The 20,184-nt window shown below is 35.7% G+C and overlaps 1 protein-coding gene across 4 annotated transcripts in view; it reads left to right on the forward strand.

Moving 5' to 3' along the window:
* The first annotated feature begins 10,394 nt into the window (after positions 1-10,394).
* Positions 10,395-20,184, forward strand: part of LOC133302263 (eukaryotic translation initiation factor 4G) — a 10,260-nt gene continuing 470 nt past the window's right edge. The window contains exons 1-12 of one of the 4 annotated variants that reach the window (XM_061502016.1): positions 10,395-10,586; positions 10,712-10,982; positions 11,206-11,342; positions 11,584-11,721; positions 11,887-11,954; positions 12,052-12,108; positions 12,528-13,922; positions 14,002-14,092; positions 14,222-14,473; positions 14,581-17,050; positions 19,770-19,964; positions 20,037-20,184. The exon at positions 20,037-20,184 is cut by the window's right edge and continues 470 nt beyond it. In XM_061502016.1, the coding sequence (XP_061358000.1) occupies positions 10,813-10,982; positions 11,206-11,342; positions 11,584-11,721; positions 11,887-11,954; positions 12,052-12,108; positions 12,528-13,922; positions 14,002-14,092; positions 14,222-14,473; positions 14,581-17,050; positions 19,770-19,964; positions 20,037-20,184 (5,121 nt within the window). In that variant the 5' untranslated portion in view covers positions 10,395-10,586; positions 10,712-10,812. Of the gene's footprint in view, positions 10,587-10,711; positions 10,983-11,205; positions 11,343-11,583; positions 11,722-11,886; positions 11,955-12,051; positions 12,109-12,527; positions 13,923-14,001; positions 14,474-14,580; positions 17,051-19,769; positions 19,965-20,036 lie in introns of those variants that run through there. The other 3 variants (XM_061502014.1, XM_061502015.1, XM_061502018.1) reach the window with 3 other exon arrangements.

Consider the following 20,184-nt stretch of genomic DNA (forward strand, 5'->3'; position numbering starts at 1 on the left):
TCTTTTCACGCGCCCACTATCTTCAGTTATAGGTGAATGCAATGATACTTAAATAAAGGCAAAAGGAGACGGAAAAATAAAAATAAAGATGGAGAGAATGAAGACTACCTAAGCATAACGACAAAAGTATGAAGACGGAAAAAGCAATCAAATATTGGAGCATAGACATTTGGGAATATGCCACTCAATTCTAAAACACAAATGGATTAGATTCATTTAAAAAATTTGCTTAACTTGTGTGAGGGATACCTAATAAAATGCAAAGTTAAAAAGAATCAAGTCAAACAAATAGAGCACAAAGCCATCCAATTTAAATTTCTCATTTTTGATGTCTAAATCAATTGTGGTTGAGTTTTGATGAGTCTTATCGAATGTGTTTCGATACTACATAAGTAATTAATTTTTTTATTAAATATAATTTAACTTTTTTTTAGGGAGAGTTACAACCTTGAAAGTATGGATGAAACAGCACAACACATAAATAAAGATAGAAAAATAGGAAGTGTAACACCCTGTCTTCAGTCGGTGTATTATCATCAGAATGATATTAAAAGCAGCTAATTAATCGACTAAATGCGGAAGCTAATCATATTAATTCATAATTAATCTTGTTTAAGAATGTGACTAAACTTTTTCTATTCTATAATTTATAATAGTTACTTTCATGTCAAGTTAATTTCATTCGATATCACTTGTTCTTCTAATTAACTTATTTACTAATTACATTTGTGCTTAATTACACGCTACTTGAATTATGAACTATGGGATCGTTTTTCAACGTATTTTCTCAATAATTACACATAGTAGGACATCCAATCACACCTAAATTATTTATTTTAGCTACTCTCATTTTTCTTAACATTTATTAAGGCACCACACTCCGTAAAAATGGATTTAAGCCTTCTGTATTTAAATTTCATAAGGTTTATAAGCATTTCCTTTTAAACATTTATATTTGCTTCTGTTCGCCTAGAATATTTGAATATATGTCGGGGACATATCCAGATATTAGATCACCAATATTCGAATATTCCATGACAGTGATGAAATGGAATATCTCTCTTCGGGCTGAGGGTTTAGAATTTAACCCCTTTCCCTACATCACTTCCTCTTGTACTTAGTTGTCTTTACCTAACGTACAACAAGTGTCGATTGTATGTGTGGTTTAATTAAGCTATCTAGTACCTTCCTTAGTACCTAAATTATCATGTCTAAATGGATTTGATTAAGTGATACATGCATACATATTGACACTAACAATCCTCTACTTAGGCCATCTTACATACAAATCATATTACAAAATAATATCTAACATGATTAATCATATCATTACATCATATGACCCACTACAAATACTCAATGACATAACTTATACATGTTCTCTAATCGAAATAACCTACTTGATCAAGAAGGCATAGACAACCCCTATGGTCTTCACAAATACAAACATAACATAACATGTCAAATGGAAATCATGCCCTATAGGAATATATAAACAACATATCATGTCAATGCATGTCTCATGTCATGCTAGAATATCAATGTCGATCTCTTGCCACTAGATGCATTGTAACACCCTGTATATATCCGGTATGTTATCATATCATCGTATTAAGTTGCGCTTAATTAAAAATGCGAAATATCTTTTTCTTTTCATTTATGACGTCATTATCATTACCAACTTGGTTACTTAATCATTTTCATAAAAACATCGCCTGTATATATATTGCAAAGACATCTAATTGAAATACCTCATTAATTAAATGTCATAAGTTTGTCTCTAGTCACAGAACTGCAACATGTAGACCGGACAACCTAATGGATTATACAACACAGGTAAAGGTATTAACATCAAAGCGGCATGGACAAACCCCATGCTCACCAAATAAGGAAACAAGCCCCAACAGCAGTCTCAACTCGATAATCATAAATGACAGAAAACATAAACAGCATCCAAGTCCATCATGCCAGAATACAACATAATAGCATGATAACAACATAATCTAACTCAGCTCTGGTCTCCTGCCGCTAGAGGAATCAACCCCCGCATTACCTGAACCTGAAATGTGTGCCCCAAACGTGGGGTGAGATCTCTAAATAGAAATCTCAGTAAGACAAGGGGTCCTCAAGGATCTCCCACCCCAAGCTCACTTACATGTGCAATATAAGTTCAAAAGGCAATTCAACAGTAAGTTCTCAAAATAGTGCAATGCAGCATATAATCATGTCGTGCGTGTTATAACATTTCTATTGATCAGAGAAGTGCAGGAATCCATCTAAACCCACACAGTACTAGTCATTCGTTGTACCCGCCCACAGGATCGTCCTTTGGCCTCCCGTAGGCGTAACACCACATACATATCATAAGCAATTGCACTTAACAGCACATTAGCATTTCAGAAAACAGTACATGAAACACATCATGCATACAACTAACTCCCCATGGGAAAATGGTGGAACCAACAGTGGCTAAACCGAGGACACGAAAGCTTACCTCGCAAGCTAACTATCCAATGCCAAGAGTTCACACAGTTCAAGGTCCACACACAGCAGTATCACAATCTGTTTTGGGACCAGCAATCATATTAATAACCATAGCTCATAAGCATAACATAAAGACTACGTTTTCCTTTTATGTTTTACGTCTTTAGGCTTCTCACAAAGCCACAAGCCCTTAATCACTTGATTCTGACTTAGTTTAATTATTACAGAAGTTCAAATTCCTCAAAATAGGGTCCACAAACCCATCACAGCATTCTGCATGAACAGTACCTTACTGTTCTTTGAAAACCCAGAATATCCAGATATTCGTCGAGGGGATATCCAGATATCGATATCCGGATATCTCTCTGCCAATATCCGGATATCAATATCCGGATATCCATATCAGGATATCAATATCCGCATATGCATATCCAGATATTTCGCGACAGAATGCAGTTCTGCATTTCGTGAGATATCCTTCTAAAGGTTGGGTTTTTAACCCATTCCAACGTCCAAGCATGCATTTTTACACTTCTTTAGGTTCATATACAGGGTGGTTACTTGTTTAATTCATTAAACATCTCCTTTACCCATTAAACTCATGATCAAAGGTGGTGACACTTACCAAAGCTTGAAACTCAGCAAGAAATGCTCAAGGAGCTCACCAAACAACTATTCCAGTTCTGACTTGGTTCAAACACGAAAATGGCACACCAAGGTTGGTTCTTTCTCCACAAAGTTCACACCTTGAAGCTCAAAAGCCAACTCCAAGGTTCCAACAATCTAAACCACACAAAGTCAGCACCCACACTCACTCACAGTGGCTGGAAACTCAGAATGTACCATCACACTCCCTCACCATGCAAGCTCTCACAAGCCCAAGGTAATTTGGTGAAGCCAAGAAGAAAGGAAGCTTCTTGGCTCACAAAATTGGAGAAGAAGGTGGCAAAGGGGGGGCTGACTCACAAGCACCAGAATTTCATACGATGGAGGCTCCAAAATAGACCTAGGATCATGTGCCAAGGCTATTTATAGCCACTTAAGAATTAAACACACAGTATTAACGTTAATTGCTACGCTTAGCATTTTGATCCCCAAACTTAGGATTCTGAACCTACTCATTTTTCTAATATTTATCATATTTTTATTTTATTTTTTGCAACACCTTTCCGGTACGCACTTTTCCATAGCCAGTATCAGTTCTGGCATCAATTCTCATTATTTTAACTTGAAACTTGTTTTACAAGTCCTATATATTATTCTAGGAATATTCATGCACTTATTATAATTTTCTGGGAAACTTTATCGGTACGCATTTATACCGACTATAGGGGTGTCAATATGGGTTGACACGACACGAATACATCAACACGAACACGACACGAATTTTTATTCGTGTCAAAATCTTCAACACTGACACGACACGAATTTTTTGCGGGTTGACACGACACGGCACAAATAACACGCAAAATAGGGGTCAAAACGGTAATTGACAAAAAAAAATTAAAAAAAATAGATCGAAAATAAAAAAAAATAAAAAAATAAAAATAAAAAAATAAAAAAATATAATTAAAAAAAATATGGGTCGACACGAACACGACACGAATTTTTTTACGGGTCGACCCGCGTGTCAAAACCCATATTTACACCCCCTAACCGACTAGCAGAACTGGTATCTGCACTTTTCGTCAGAAAAGCGACTTTCAACATTATTACTCACTTACTATAATTATTAGAGCCTCATAGTAATTATTAGGGTCAATTATGGAATTATTTCCTAATTTCACATAATTAATTAATTAACTTCCTTAATTAACGGTGCGGGTTCTTACATGCATCAACATCAACAATCTCAGTACCTGAAAAATGTACCCCAAAAGGGGTGAGATTTTGATAAATCTCGGTAAGACAAGGGGTCCTCAAAGATTTCTCGACCCCAAGCTCACTTACAGTTATACTATAAGTTTGAAAATAGTGCATGCAATATGTAAATATATAAAACAGTAATAACAGTAATTAAAATAGTTATATCGTGCCATTTATAACAATGTACAAATGCAGTATATAAAATGAGTGTGCAATGCTGCATATGTCCATTTCATGTGTGTATGCGTACTATTAGTCAGAGAACAAAAGGTAGGCATTACGTATGTCTACAACCTACAATACAAGGATTCCCCCCATACCTCACACACGGATTTATCATCTTGTACGTGGCCTGACATACTCAAGGATTATTGTCTCGTGTGGAATACCCCACATACATATTCATAAGGCACTGCACTATAACAGATTCCAGTTCAACAGTATATCTAATAATCATAAGTAAACAGGTATAATTTTCAGAAAAACATAGCATGCACATAAACCAATCCCCCATGGGGTTTGGTGGAACAAACAATGGATCAAACCGAGGACTGAAAGCTTACCTTTATCAACAACATACTCCAATGTACTCTCAGTATCCAAAGGACCACAATCATAGGCCTTTACAAAATCGCAACCTATTTCAAAGATATAAAAGCAATTAGCAATTATACTCGTTTACAACATTCTTTTATACATTGTCTTTTACATAGTTATTCTTTACGTAGGGACACCAACTCAAGGTGGGAGGAATTAGATCAGCTCTCTAGGGTCACATACCTTTTAGAACCTCACTCACTAGCACAATAAAGTTTACAAGTCATTTCCTTGAAATTCATTCCAAAGAAACTACTCTAATTGTGAATACGATAACAAACCTTGTTTACCATTTTTGAAACTGGAATTGCAACTCTTTACCAAAAACTCTAATATTTTAATATGTTAAACTAGACATCTCAAGCTTTCCAACGATATATTGTATGTCTTATTTGGAGTTATATAACTTCGGTTATAGTTTTCGCAAGGTGACTACTACAAACTGAATTTCCAGCAACCAAGATGCGACTTTAAACCCAAATTGCGATCAAACCACTAGTCCAATGGCTACAAAATTTTACAAGTTTATATCCCTAGGTCTAAACCTCACTCAATTTAGAGCTCTGTAACTCAAGATTTGAATTAGATCATAATGATGTTTTGTTATGGAATTAATCATGTAGATTTCAAAGGCTTACGCGAGTAAATTGTTCATCAACATTTACTCAGGTAAATATCTTGATTTACTCAGGTAAATTGCATAACTAAAACACCTATAAATGCAATTTTCGATCTAATTCAATTCAAAATGATTTCTAATGACTTCTAAGACATGTATGAATGTTTCTAACAACCTTTTTGCAGCTTTTTAAGTGTGCGATCTTGTATGCATAATTGGACTATGTGGGTTCCTTTAATGCAAGTTTTTAAATTATGAATACAATTCTGGAAGTAAAGCTCACTAGTCTTCATTCTCTAGGTTTTGATTTTTAAAACTATATTTCTAACTATATGAACATATTTCTTAACATGAATTATTTGGTCTTCATGCTTTAAGCCTTTTAGTTCTTTATTACACTTGAAAGCTTTGACTTGAAGGTTGACTTTTGTCATTTTGAGTTAACCCTTGCTTTTTGAATGTTACTTTGATCTTGATTCACTATTTGGGACTTGTTGCATCATCTTCCAAGTTGTAGTTGCATGTTGAGCTCGAATATGCTTTGTTATTATCAAAACTCCAGTTATTTCACATTTGTAACCTATAAGATTCAACAATCTACCCTTTTTTGAGGAGGACAAACATTTCATTGAGAAATGGGGTTAATAGCACAAAAGTCAAGAATTCATATGCATGTGATACACTACCCCTTGCTAAGTCATTTTTCATACATATATGCAAGTGAAACTGTATTAGATCTAAACTTGATACATTAGAAACATTTCTTATTCTCAACATATTTCTCCCCCTTTTGCCAACATCAAAAAATGCTTGAACATGAATATAACATAAAAATGCAAAAAGTCAACTACTAGTCAATTAAAAGCCTCAAAACCAATTGTTAATGTCTAAGTAATTAAGATTAAGTCAAATCAACTCAATATAATCAAATTTCCAAAAATTACATAATTGTCATCCATTCATAAAGTAGTTAATATTGATCACTTTACTCAACAATGGCATTAAGTAGCTACTAGTTATCATCAAAATACCAACATGGTATCAAAGAATTATTAAAAGTAATCATTTACAAGTAGAAATCATCAAATTAATATTATTATCATAAGTCATCAACTAAAAGTATTGTATAAGCCTAATCCTAATTTCAATCTTTCATATGTATCTTCAGGCAATGACTTAGTGAATATATCGACTAATTGAGCATATGATTCAACAAATTCCATATTAACATCTTTTTGAACATGGACTCTAATGAAATGATGTCTTATATTTATGTACTTAGTCCTAGAATGCATAATAGAATTCTTTGTTAAATTGATTACACTAGTATTATCACATTTAATTGGTATATTGCTTAATGTCAAACCAAAATATTGGTTTTTGTGCTTTATCCATAAAGCTTGTTCCACAAAACTACCAGCCGGTGCATACTCTGTTTCGATAGTTGATAATGCAAAACTAACTTGTTTTTAAATATTCAAAAATACTAATGAATTTCCATATAAGTAGCAAGTACAATTAGTATTCTTTTTATCCAATTTGCAACCAGCAAAATCAGAATCGAAATATCAAATCAATGTAGGTGGAAATCTTTTACGATATCTTAACCCAATATGTGTAGTGTCTACTAAATATCTCATTATCATTTTAATGACATTCATATGTGATTCTTTAGGACATGATTGACATCTAGCACATAAACGTACGCTAAACATAATTTTTGGTCTACTAGTGGTCAAGTATAGTCATGATCCAGTAATACCTTTTATATTTAGTTACCTCAATCGACTTACCATTATCATCCTTGTGAAGTGACATTGAAGTACTCATTGGTGTGTATATGTCTTGCTTTATTTATTGCAAGCGCTTGAGTAACTCTTTGTAATACTTTCCTTGATTAATTAATATTCATTCTTTTTCTTGTTTTATTTGCAATCCGAGGGAGTAGTTTAATTCTCCCATCGTAGACATTTAAAACTTACTTTGCATAACGTTAGAAAATTCTTCACAAAGAGATTCATTAGAAGAAAAAATATGATATCATCTACATAAATGTGAACTAGTAAGGTATGATCATGCTTTTTTTTAATGATCAAAGTAGTATCAACTTTACCTCTCAATAAGTCATGTTATTGGAGAAACTTGCTCAATCTTTCATACTAAGATCTTTCAAACTATCACGTATGCTCCAACAGCTTTTCTTTAAACCATATTATGTCTTCTTAAGTTTATATACATCATTAGGAAATTCAAATTTCTCAAGGCAAAATGTTAGGTTCTATAATCATCAAGAAAAATGTACTTCATATACAATTTCAATCAAAGCTAGATTTACTAATAATCATTAGCAAAAAAGTAAAATTCCGATCAAAGTAAAAAATGTTTCATGGCTCCAAAAATTATTAATTTTGGATATGTTATAATAAACATCTTAAGCTTTATAACAAGAGAAAAGTCACTGCAACCGGAGATCTGTAGCTCAAGATATAATCAGTCAAAGCGTACTAAACAGAAACAGAAAAATATGACAAACAACAATGTTCATTAGTCAACCACGAATAACATATACAAAAAAAAAAAAAAAGTAATTTTCCATAATTGAATTTTATCATGTTAGCTTTCAAATTCCATTGGTTTCATCCAAAAAAGATTTCTATAACTCAAGTTATGAAAGTTTAAAGTAAGCTCCTACAAACCAGAATTTGAAACATAACAATTAACTTTAAAAATTTATTGGGAATAGGGTGATCAAATAAAAATCATAAAAATCATAAACATTTCCAGAATTTATATTTAACATATCTTATCTTCCATTTTCAATTGGTTTCATTCAAAAATGAGTTTTCTAGCTCAACTTATGACCAACTTGGTTCAGCAATGTCAAGAATTCAGCATGTTAACAATAATATATGTTTGAGATGATGTACTATGAAAGTAGTGATCAAGTGTACCAAATAGCTTTCAATATCATTTCATGTAGGCATGAACATATATCATTCTACTAAGGTTTAGAAGGAAAATACCTCAATTATATGAATATTTCAATTTAGAATACATAAAGAGAGGGAACTAGCAAACCTTTGCCTTGTTCATCAAGGAAACATTGCATTTTGATTTTCTTATACATTGATGCATTTCCACTATCTTGATTCTCATAAAGACTATTGCTTATATTCCATTTTGAGCTCTTTGCCTTACCATTGTACTAGAAGGCAAAAGATACAAAGGTACCTACAACATAACTCATTTAACAAAATTCTGATACCCAACTCATTGTACCAGAAGGCAAAAGATACAAAGGTACAATACAACACAACTCCTTAGGAAACCGATATTTTTGTTCAGATCTAGGAAAATTAAGTAATTATTAATTGTATTTAATAGCCAAGAGAGAGAAAAGAGAATATATCTCCTGCAAATTGCTATAAAACGTGATTATGAGAGAAAAAATGTGATTATGTGCTATAAAATAAAGAAGGAGAGAGAAACTTAAAATAAAGTAATAAATATTGATGTAAAATATTTTTTTATTTCTCTCTCATAAACTTGTTGGAACATACAACGACTTTTTGTCAAAAAAGTGCCACGTGGATTGATGGGTTGACTGGCCAAAATCACTACACTGTGCAGCATGTTACGTGACCTTAAAAAATTGCCATGTATGCAGACCTAACTCGCTACGTGTTGTAGCGAGTTAGGTGACTAGCATTTTAGCAAATTTTTATTGGTGCGTTGCATTCCAGGATAATTTTTACCAACACATGTCAAAATGATTGTTGTCCCATAAAACATAGGCAATAAACATCACCATAAATTAACCATTAATAACCATTAATCAATCCAGTTTTTCATATTAAACTTTGAGTAAATATCCTTTTGGGTCCCTAACAAAAAACACAGTCCCCACTTTAGTCCCTTACAAAAAATAATTAGTCTCGAGGTCCCTAACAAATTCAAAATGGACTAAAATGGGACCCCGAAACTAATTTTTTTTTTTTTTGATAACAAAAACTAATTATTTTTTGTAAGGGACTAAAATGGGAACTATGTTTTTTGTCAAGGACCTAAAAAAGTATTTACTCTTAAACTTTTGAATTATGTTTTCAACACTTACCAAAACACAAAAAATCAAATAGGTTACATAAGCTTTGAATACCAACAACACAACACCCTACCAATGAACATTGTGCTTTTGGAAATATTCCAATCGGTTCATCGCTTCGCAACTGATCCGATTCGGGGCGGGTCCAGGATTAAGGCTTTAAACCCCTCCCAAAGGTGGTACTGGGAGGATGAACATTGTGCTTTTGTGCTACACTCTATTGTGCCTTTCTTCAAATTTAGTGTCAGAGTTAGTTAAAAACATTTTTATATCAAAGACATTATACCACACATGACATTGTACCATTGAATTAATATCACTTATGTTATAAGAAATAATTTTATCTTTTATACATATATAAAAATGTGTAAGACTTATTTTTTCTCTCTTTTTTTCACATGAAATCAAATAGGTTCAATACACTTTTATATATGTGTAAGAGATAAAAACAACAAATCAATGTACCATTAATATTTTATTATTATTATTTTTTAACCAAAGTTTTAAATGAAACAATTATATAATAATTAATACTTAAAATAACTTATAGAAGAAAATAAAAAAAATAAAAAATAAAGAGATTGTGGATTGGATAGGTGTCACAAAAACCGTGACCCATTCGAACAATGATCTCCTAAAAAACCTACCTCCTTCTTTTGACCACCCCCTTAAAAACTCTTCCCTCGTTCGTTTCTCAGTTTGTTACCTCTCTTTCTCTCTCCAAAATTTTCTCTCTCCAATTTCCAAATCAGCCATTTTGATCTCTCTCTCTCTCTCTCCTCTCTTCTCCTTCCCCCTCTCTCTTTTTTTATTTTTTATTTTTCCATCTTTTTTCCCTTTCTATCTATCCATGTGTGTATCGTCTTGCACAGCAATAACCATTCAAAACCCTAATTTGACACACACTCCACTCTTCAGGTGCTTCACACTGTTCCAAAACTGTGTTTTTTATTTACCATTTTGCCCCTCCCCTTTTTTTTTATCTGTATTTGAAAATTTGATTTTTGATTAATGGGGTTTCTGATCCGCCTGTTTGGTTGCAGGGAAAATTGAAAGAGGAATTTTTTCTTTCTCTCTTTTTTTTCTTTTTTTTCTTTTTGTGTTTTTGAAAATTGTTTTCTGAGAAATCAAAGGGTTCGGATATATGTCCGTCAATCAATCAAAGTCCGATAAGAGCGACGCCGTGTACCGAAAATCCGGTCGATCCTCGAGCTTCAATCAGCAGCGAGGTTCCTACGGCAGAGGCGGAGGCGGCGGTGGCGGAGGGCCCGCGCCGTCGAGCACCTCGGCTTCATCACTCTCCACTAGCCGGAGGTGAGTTAGGGTTTGCAAATTTGTATGCTTATTAATTTTTTTAATTTTTAATTTTGGTTCTTGTTTTTTGATGAATAATGGGTATCTGGCTTTGTTTTTGTGACACGTGGTTTGATGATTCATTAGGTTTCTTTTTTAATAACACAATTATGAGTAGTTTAGTTCTTTTTCGTTTTTGCTCTTTTTTTTCTGTTTTATTGATTATGCATGTTGCTTGTTCTAGTTTTAACAAGAGGTCTAATAATGCACAAGGTGGGCAATCTAGGGTAAACCCTTCCCAGGTGAATACAAATGAGTCTAATATTGCTTCTTCTGCCCGGACCAATCAGAATGGTACCCGTGTACAGCCGCAATCACATGGTAAGCTTTAGGAAGATTGTTTATTGATTTATTTTTGTAAAAAAACGAGTGTGATTCTTCTCTTCAGGTGGATTTTGGTGTCTGGTTGTGTTGTTGAGTAAAAATTTACTGCAGAGGAACTTGTGGAAGATCCCTCCCTCTTTATATGGGAAGAATCTGCAAATGTTGCTAGTGTGATTGAGTGTTTGGTGAATTATGGTGTTCTTTATAATGTGCTTCATTTGTTTACGTGGTATGATAGGAACATCTGATGGGCCTGTTACAAAACCATCTGAATCATCAGCTACACAGAGGAGTGCTAGAGTTGTTCCAAAAGCTCCAACTTCTCAACTGCCCCCCATGAGATCTGATTCAGCTGCTCCTACAAGCCCTGCTAAGGGTATGTTAGTCTTGTAGGTTTTTGTTGTGGTTAATTCCTATTTTTGTGACTTTTGTAGCATGGATCATATTAAATGGTCCTGTTGCAAAATGATTTTCCTTATTAGCTATTAGTTGTTTGTGAGTTGTGAAACTGAAGTAATCTGAATGTTTATGGCTGTCCCAGTAGATGCATCTAAGGCATTCCCTTTTCAATTTGGATCCATAATTCCTGGCTTGATGAATGGCATGGCAGTAAGTTTCTTATATATTATTTGTTTAACATCTGATGTATGACATATTTTATGTAGGGTGGGTGAATAATTGATCATGTTCTTGTTATAATATGCAGATTCCTGCTCGTACGAGCTCAGCTCCTCCTAATATAGATGAGCAGAAGCGTGATCAGGTATGCACTTTTGTTATTTTTTTACCCGTTTTTCCGTGATGTTTGTATTATTATTTAGATATGGATGTAATGCCACTGCTCACTCTTTCCAAAGGAAAAAGATTTTATCTTATGAAGAAAACCACTCCCCATTGAACCCCTGCTAGTGAGGGTAGGGATAAGGGCAATTCTTGTACACATCTTTTCCCTTGATATTTGCAAAGAGGCTCTGTATCCCGCATTCAAATACTTCATCTTTCAGTCACAAAGGAGAAGCCTTATCACTGCTCCATTCTATCTTATGAAGAACTGGTTTAGAAATAGAATCTGAAAAAGGAGTGCCTTGTTTTTCTGTACTTTGTCTATTGAAGTTGACAGCTTGCTCTGTGTTTTTGTGGCAATGAAAGTTTTTACTCGATGTCTAATTCCTTGACTTTCAGGCTCGTCACGACTCTTATAAATCTGTGCCTTCAGTGCCAACACCTGTTCCAAAGCAGCAGCAACCACCTAGGAACGATGCAGGTGTCACTGAACAATCTAATGCCAGGGAGACTCATATAGGGACTAAGGCAAAAAAGGATCCTCAGCTGTCAACTTTGACCCCGGCAAGCCAGATGCAGAAGCCTTCTGTTGTTCCTGTAACTGGAATTTCAATGGCAACGGCATATCACCAGTCACAGGCATCTTTACAGTTTGCTGGTCCTAATCCACAGATCCAATCTCAGGGTGTGTCAACGACATCCCTCCAGGTGCCTATACCAGTGCCTTTTCCAATTGGAAATGCTGCACACGTTCAACAGCCGGTTTTTGTTCCAGGTCTTCAACCTCTTCCAATGCATCCTCAGGGGATCATGCATCAAGGCCAAAACATGAGTTTCACTTCTCAAATGGGTCATCAGTTGTCCAATCAATTAGGCAACATGGGCATTGGCATTAGCCCCCAATATCCCCAGCAGCAAGGTGGAAAATTTGCTGGTCCGCGAAAAACTACTACTGTGAAGATAACTCATCCTGAGACGCATGAAGAACTGAGGCTTGATAATAGGGCAGATGCATATTCAGATGGTGGGTCATCTGGTGCTAGGTCACATCTGAACATACCTTCTCCATCTCAACCTGTTAAATCTTTTGCGCCTTCCCATCCTATGAACTATTATCCACCCAGCTCATATAATACCAATTCTCTCTATTTTCCAGCTTCTAGTTCTCTTCCGTTAACAAGTAGCCAGATAACACCTAATTCTCAGCCACCAATATTTAATTATCCTGCGAACCATGGTCCGCAAAATGTGGGTTTCATGAATTCACAATCACTTGGTTCCCTACCAGTTAATAAAACTATTATTCCTGGCATTGTTGAACCACCTATTCCTGAACATTCCAATGACGTGCCTAATGTGAAGTCAACAGGTACTTTGGGGGTAGCTTCCGTGACTATTAGGCCAAGTGGTGTGTCTGCTGTGGTGGACCCATTATTGTCCAATCCTGGTATTTCTGGTGGTCAAAATAAAGAATCCCCTAGTTCAGCACCATCTTGTGATGCTAGCTCCTCTGTGCCACAAAAAGGGGCTGAAACTTGTTCAGAAATCCCTTCACAACAGTCTAAGTTGCCCAGTGATTCTTTAGTTTTGAGTTCATTGTCAAAACAATCTGCTACTGTAACTGCTGAGAAGCTTACTGCTACTCCCTTGATGATGCCTTCGTCAGCTGTGAGCGAGGATTCTGTCTCAGTCGTGTCTAATAATGAAGGCAGAAGGATTGAATCTCTTAGAAGTTCCAGCTCTTTGAAGGATAATCAGAAGAAACCAGGGAAGAAAGGTCAATCACAGCATGAGGTATCTGAGTGAAATACTATTCACACACACACATTGATCTTGGTTTACTTAATATATGTACTTTTTGTTTTTCCCACAGGTCTCTTTACAGTCTCCTACAGTAGCTAATATGCCTTCTCGAGCTGTTGACTGTGGTATACCTGATACTGGAGTTTCTGAACCTGTAGGAGGTAAAACAAACCATTCTGAGGCAATTAACACTGAAGATCTTCCAACATGTGACACAATACCTAGTAGCATTTCTAGTGGTATTGAAGTGAAAACCAACTGCTATGCTGAAGTTTCTGCTTGTGTTTCAGCTGAACGATCTTGTGGTGAAGCTGCTGATAATTTGAAAAATCATAGGCATGATAAGTTGGATGAATCATCCGAAGGTAAACTATTAAGGTGTTATGATAAATATGATGAACCAAATATTAAATCTGGTGGAACAGAATTTAAGCAAACAGAAAAAGATGCTGCAAATGTAAACGCTGAGGTGTTAAACTTGAAAGCTGTACAGAAAGAACAGGATGAATCTGCAACTTGTATTGCAGAATGTGACATAACAGGTGATAATTTAGGCATGTCTATCTGTACTGCATTGGTTTTTAGAGATTAAGTAGAAATTATAGTATAATTACTAATTGGTTTGTATCTGGAAATTTTGATTCATCAGATCTGAAGTCTGCTGATCCTCCAGAAACAACTTCAAAGTACGTCATGGACAATTCTGAGAATGCTGGCGATGACTCAGTGTCTCTTTCAGTGTCAGGTACCAACGATAGACCAATTTTAGAACCAAATAAGATGAAAACTACATCTAAAGGGAGGAAGAAAAGAAAAGAGATTCTTCAAAAAGCAGATGCCGCTGGGTCTACTTCTGATCTTTATAATGCCTACAAGGGACCCGATGAAAAGAAAGAAGCTGTCTTGAGTTCAGAGAGCTCAGAAAGTGCTTCTACTTCCGGAAGTTTGAAGCATTTGCCCGCAGATGCTGCTCAGCCGGATGCTATAACAAGTGAGGATTGTGGACAAAGTAAAGCTGAACCCGACGACTGGGAGGATGCTGCTGATATGTCTACACCAAAACTGGTAGTTGCTGATAAATCTCAACAGGTCAGTGATGGAGATGGAGGCACAGCCAAAAAGTATTCTCGTGATTTCCTTTTGAAATTTGCAGAGCAATACACTGATCTTCCTGAAGGTTTTGAAATTGTGGCAGAAGTAACTGAGGCTTTGATGAGCACTAGTATTAATAGTTCTCATGTAATTGAGCGTGATACACAGCCTAGTCCTGGAAGAAATCTAGATAGGGCAGGTGGGATGTCTCGGATAGATCGCCGTGGGAATGGTGTGACTGAGGAAGACAGGTGGAATAAAGTTTCTAATGCATTTTATTCTGGACGTGGTTTGGATGGTATTGGAGGTAATGCGGGATTTCGATCTGGCCAAGGAGGAAATTTTGGGGTTTTAAGGAACCCTCGTCTACAGACACCTGTTCAATATGCTGGAGGGATCCTTTCTGGCCCAATGCAATCTGTGGGAAATCAGGGTGGAATGCAAAGAAATAGCCCCGATGGGGAGAGGTGGCAGCGTGCTTCTAGCTTCCAGCAGAGGGGTTTAATTCCTTCTCCTACTCCTCAAACTCCTTTACAATCGATGCACAAAGCTGAGAAGAAGTATGAAGTGGGTAAAGCGGCAGATGTGGAAGAGGTAAAGCAGAGGCAGTTGAAAGCCATCTTGAACAAACTAACTCCCCAGAATTTTGATAGACTTTTTGAACAGGTAAAAGCAGTTAATATTGACAATGCAGTCACTCTCACTGGTGTCATCTCACAAATTTTTGAGAAGGCTCTGATGGAGCCTACCTTCTGTGAAATGTATGCCAACTTCTGTTTACATCTGGCTTCTGAGTTGCCTGATTTCAGCGAGGACAATGAAAAGATAACTTTTAAAAGGTTATTATTAAACAAGTGTCAGGAGGAATTTGAGAGGGGTGAAAGAGAACAAGAAGAAGCAAATAAGGTTGATGAGGGTGAGGTCAAGCAGTCTAATGAAGAAAGGGAACAGAGAAGAGTCAAGGCAAGAAGACGCATGTTGGGTAACATCAGATTGATTGGAGAACTATATAAGAAGAGAATGTTGACAGAGAGGATAATGCATGAGTGCATCAAGAAGTTACTGGGTCAGTATCAGGATCCTGATGAGGAAGATATTGAAGCTTTGTGCAAGCTGATGAGTACTATCGGGGAGATGATTGACCATCCCAAAGCCAAAGTACATATTGATGCATATTTTGAAAGGATGAAATTATTATCAAACAACATGAATTTATCTTCTAGGGTGAGGTTCATGTTGAAGGATGCCATTGATTTAAGAAAGAATAAATGGCAACAAAGGAGGAAAGTTGAAGGTCCTAAGAAGATTGAGGAGGTACACAGAGATGCTGCACACGAGAGGCAGGCCCAAGCTGGTAGGCTGGGTCGTGGTCCAGGCAACAATCAGTCTGCTAGAAGGAACCCCATGGATTTTGGTCCAAGAGGGTCATCTATGTTGTCTTCTCCTAATTCTCAGATGGGAGGACTGCGTGGGCTGCCTAATCAAGTTCGTGGGTATGGTGGTTATCAGGATGCTCGTTTTGAGGAAAGGCAATCTTATGAGGCTCGGACCTTATCAGTTCCTTTGCCTCAAAGATCCTTAGGTGATGATTCTATAACCTTGGGACCTCAAGGTGGTCTTGCTAGGGGAATGTCCATTAGAGGATCAACAGCAATTTCTAATTTGCCGATATCTGATGTGCTTTCTGTCCCTGGAGATTCTCATAGAATGACTACTGGTCTTAATGGTTATAGCAATACATCAGAGCGCTTACCATATAACTCAAGGGATGATCTTGCATCAAGATATATAACGGATAGGTTTTCAGGTTCAGCTGCTTATGATCAATCAAGTGCTCCAGAGCGTAATATAAACTATGGTAACAGAGACTTGAGGAATTCAGATCGGAATCTTGACAGATCTGTTGCAACTTCACCTCCTGCTCAATTGCAAGGGTCAATAGTCTCCCAGAATGCTTCTTCAGAGAAGGTTTGGCCAGAAGAACGACTGCGGGACATGTCCATGTCAGCAATCAGAGAATACTACAGGTATTGTTTTCTTTGTGTGGTGTTTTTATCTTCTGTTACAGCTTTTGTGGGCAGTTTATACTCTTGCTGATATTCTTGAACCTACAGCTTACAATTTATTGTCTTTAATTACAATCATGGGTATATTGGACATGTCCAATTTCTCTTGGGGTGGGAATCTTGTTCCTCGTTATTGCTTGAATGCCCTTTCTTTTTTCCTATGAAATAAAAGACTTTTGGTTCGTGTTATGTTGTATCAAGTAGGGTGTATGTTCCCTTTCTTTGTGGATGTGTGAATTTCAAAGCACAAGATATAAATTATCTTTCAAAGCATTTGAATTCCTTTATTGTTTAAAAAATAAAGGAATTTAAAGTTTGACACCTCATCTAAGAGCCGTTAGATCAAAAACGATCAATGACTCTGATTTGTAAGCATGTGACACCATTGATCTTTTTTGATCTAACGGCTCTCAGATGAGGTGTCAAAGAATCCTACTCTTATATATATATATATATATATATATATATATGAGCTGTTATAGATTGTACTAAGTTCCAGCTGTGAGACTTGACCGGATGGGGGCAATTTGAAGTGGAAGTTTTCAATTTCAAGAGAATTATTGGTTATTGACATTTTTCTTTTGGTAGATTGGTCATGGACATTTATCTTAAGGGGCTTCTGTGTAGTTTTTGATTTGACCCTTTTACATTAATGACATTTTAAACTAGAGACTTCTTAATGGCTGGCTGAATCTTTAAGCATACATATGGGGTTTTTGGTTTGTTATAATTACATGTTAGAAGCCACTGTGATAAGATGTTGAAGGAAGCATAAGATGTCGTTTCTGGTTACTTTAATAAACCTATGTGTTTGTCGATCTTACAGCCTAGATTGAAATCCAGCCGGTTGGAGTTGGGGATGTGCAGTGAGGGTGGTAGTGTTTAATCCCCACAAATTCTCTCCATTCCAATTTCTCTTCCCCTCTCTCTTAGAGAGAGATAATATAAAACCATTGATGAGCCTACACTTACCAACTTTAGTTGTTGGGTGAGATGTTTGTTTATCATGGTATCAGAGCCTTCGTGATTACGGGGTTATGAGTTCAATCCTCACCTCCCCCCACTTTCTAGTGGAATTAAGTCAGCATAAGGTAGGATAAATTTTTACAATATCTACGTTGGGCTATTGCGTGAGGGAATGTGTTAGAGAGATATAATATAAAACCATTGATGGGCCTTCACTTAGCTTGAATTGTTGGGTGATATGGTTGCATATCAGTCTCCAACGCAATATCCAGTGTTACAGGGTGGGTCTTAGGCCTTGCGCCCCATCCCAAAACTAAATAAATAAATAAATTAAGGTTCTAATAGTAGATGATATGCAATTTTATCTTCTGACATGTTATGATCATTGTCAACAGATTCTAGGTCGTGTGTCTGAGGACAGGGTTGATCATATAACTTTTAAACGCAAATAAGACAGATTTGTCCTATTTATGGTGATTGCTTTTTATATATAGGTTGAATGTTTTTGTGTGGTGTTATTGTCTTGTTATGTTTCGTTCAAACATGTCTCAAGTGATTTACCCACTAATGACTTGAGGCCAAATTCCTCAATTAACTTTTATTATTTAGCTAGTTGTCTTTTTGTTTAGAGCTTCACTCACAAACGATAGCTGTGCTGAGAACGTTGCATATTGAGCTTCTTTTACTCTTGATATTAAAGACATACAAATGTTTATTACATTCACATCCCATGTATCTAACCACTTCATTTAATTTAGGAAATTATTTTCATTTTGATACAGCTTCGTACTGTGTCAATGGAATGTGCTGGTGCCAATTATAATCTTTGGAACTTTTATGGATCTTTTTTTTTTATGATTGCGCTGTGGTTACTTGCTTTTTTTTTTTAGTACAAATTGTAATTGGTTTCGGATGTTGAATAGTTAATTGATTTAGGGAAAAAAAAATTAGATTACTACCTTTTTTTTATTTTCTTTTTGCAATCCCATAGTTTAAGCAGAAATAGCTCATGATTACATTAACATCCATTCATTCCTTTTGAATTCCTAATTATCCAAATCACTCCAAACATTCCGAGGCTGGGACATGAAATCCAGCACATAAAATGATTTAATCGGAGAATGGGACTTTGAAGTGATCAGGGTATGCAACACTAGTCATTTACATGAATTTTTTAATTAAAAAATGAACATAAAAATCACAGGGTAATAAAACAATATTATTATAAAGTAAGCTTAAGGAGTTGAATCACTATTTTCAATCACCATGTTCAAAGTAAACTTTAGCAAATTATGTGGTTACTTGTCTATCTTTTTTTTTTGAAATTTTTTTTCTCATTCCATAGAGGATTGAACTGTCCTAGCAGTTGTCTTCTGATGAAAAAAAATACCATATAGCAGTTGGATTTTGTGAAATATTCACCTGTATATTTCTTGGATTTAGAAAGGAGATTATTGTGAAGCTGCTCCTGGCTACATTGAATTCAGTGATTTCTTTTTTGTCTTGGCTTCCTGTATATGTTGGACATTTTTAATGATTAAGTTTTAGTGTTATGCTTATAATTATTATTGATGGGAGCCAGATTAAATTCACTATGTATGCTGACAGAGGCAGATGGGTTTTCTATTTCATTTTGTGTAGTGTTACACTGGTGAATTTATTTGCCCGATACATTGTTGTGTAATTAATCTGACTGAAATTGCATAAATTTCAGTGCTAGAGATGAGAAAGAAGTTGCTTTATGTGTCAGAGATTTGAACTCTCCAAGCTATCATCCTTCCATGGTTTCACTCTGGGTCACAGACTCATTTGAGAAAAAGGACATAGAGAGAGATCTTTTAGCCAAACTGCTTGTCAACCTTGTGAAATCTCAGGATGGCACCTTGACTCAAGCTCAGCTCATCAAAGGGTAAGATTTATTTATCAATATAGTGACTAGTAGAGAGAATTCTTTTTACTTATTCCTTTTCATGCTGGCTAGGTTTGAATCTGTTCTTAGTACATTGGAAGATGCTGTTAATGATGCCCCCAGAGCAGCAGAGTTTCTTGGCCGTATTTTTGCAAAAGTCGTAACAGAGAGTGTAGTCACATTGAATGATATTGGCAAGTTAATACATGATGGTGGAGAG

The sequence above is a fragment of the Gastrolobium bilobum genome, unplaced genomic scaffold (genome assembly GCF_033153095.1).
Source record: "Gastrolobium bilobum isolate Gb01-03AN ecotype WA unplaced genomic scaffold, APGP_CSIRO_Gbil_v1 utg20715, whole genome shotgun sequence".
Classification (NCBI taxonomy): Eukaryota; Viridiplantae; Streptophyta; class Magnoliopsida; order Fabales; family Fabaceae; genus Gastrolobium; species Gastrolobium bilobum.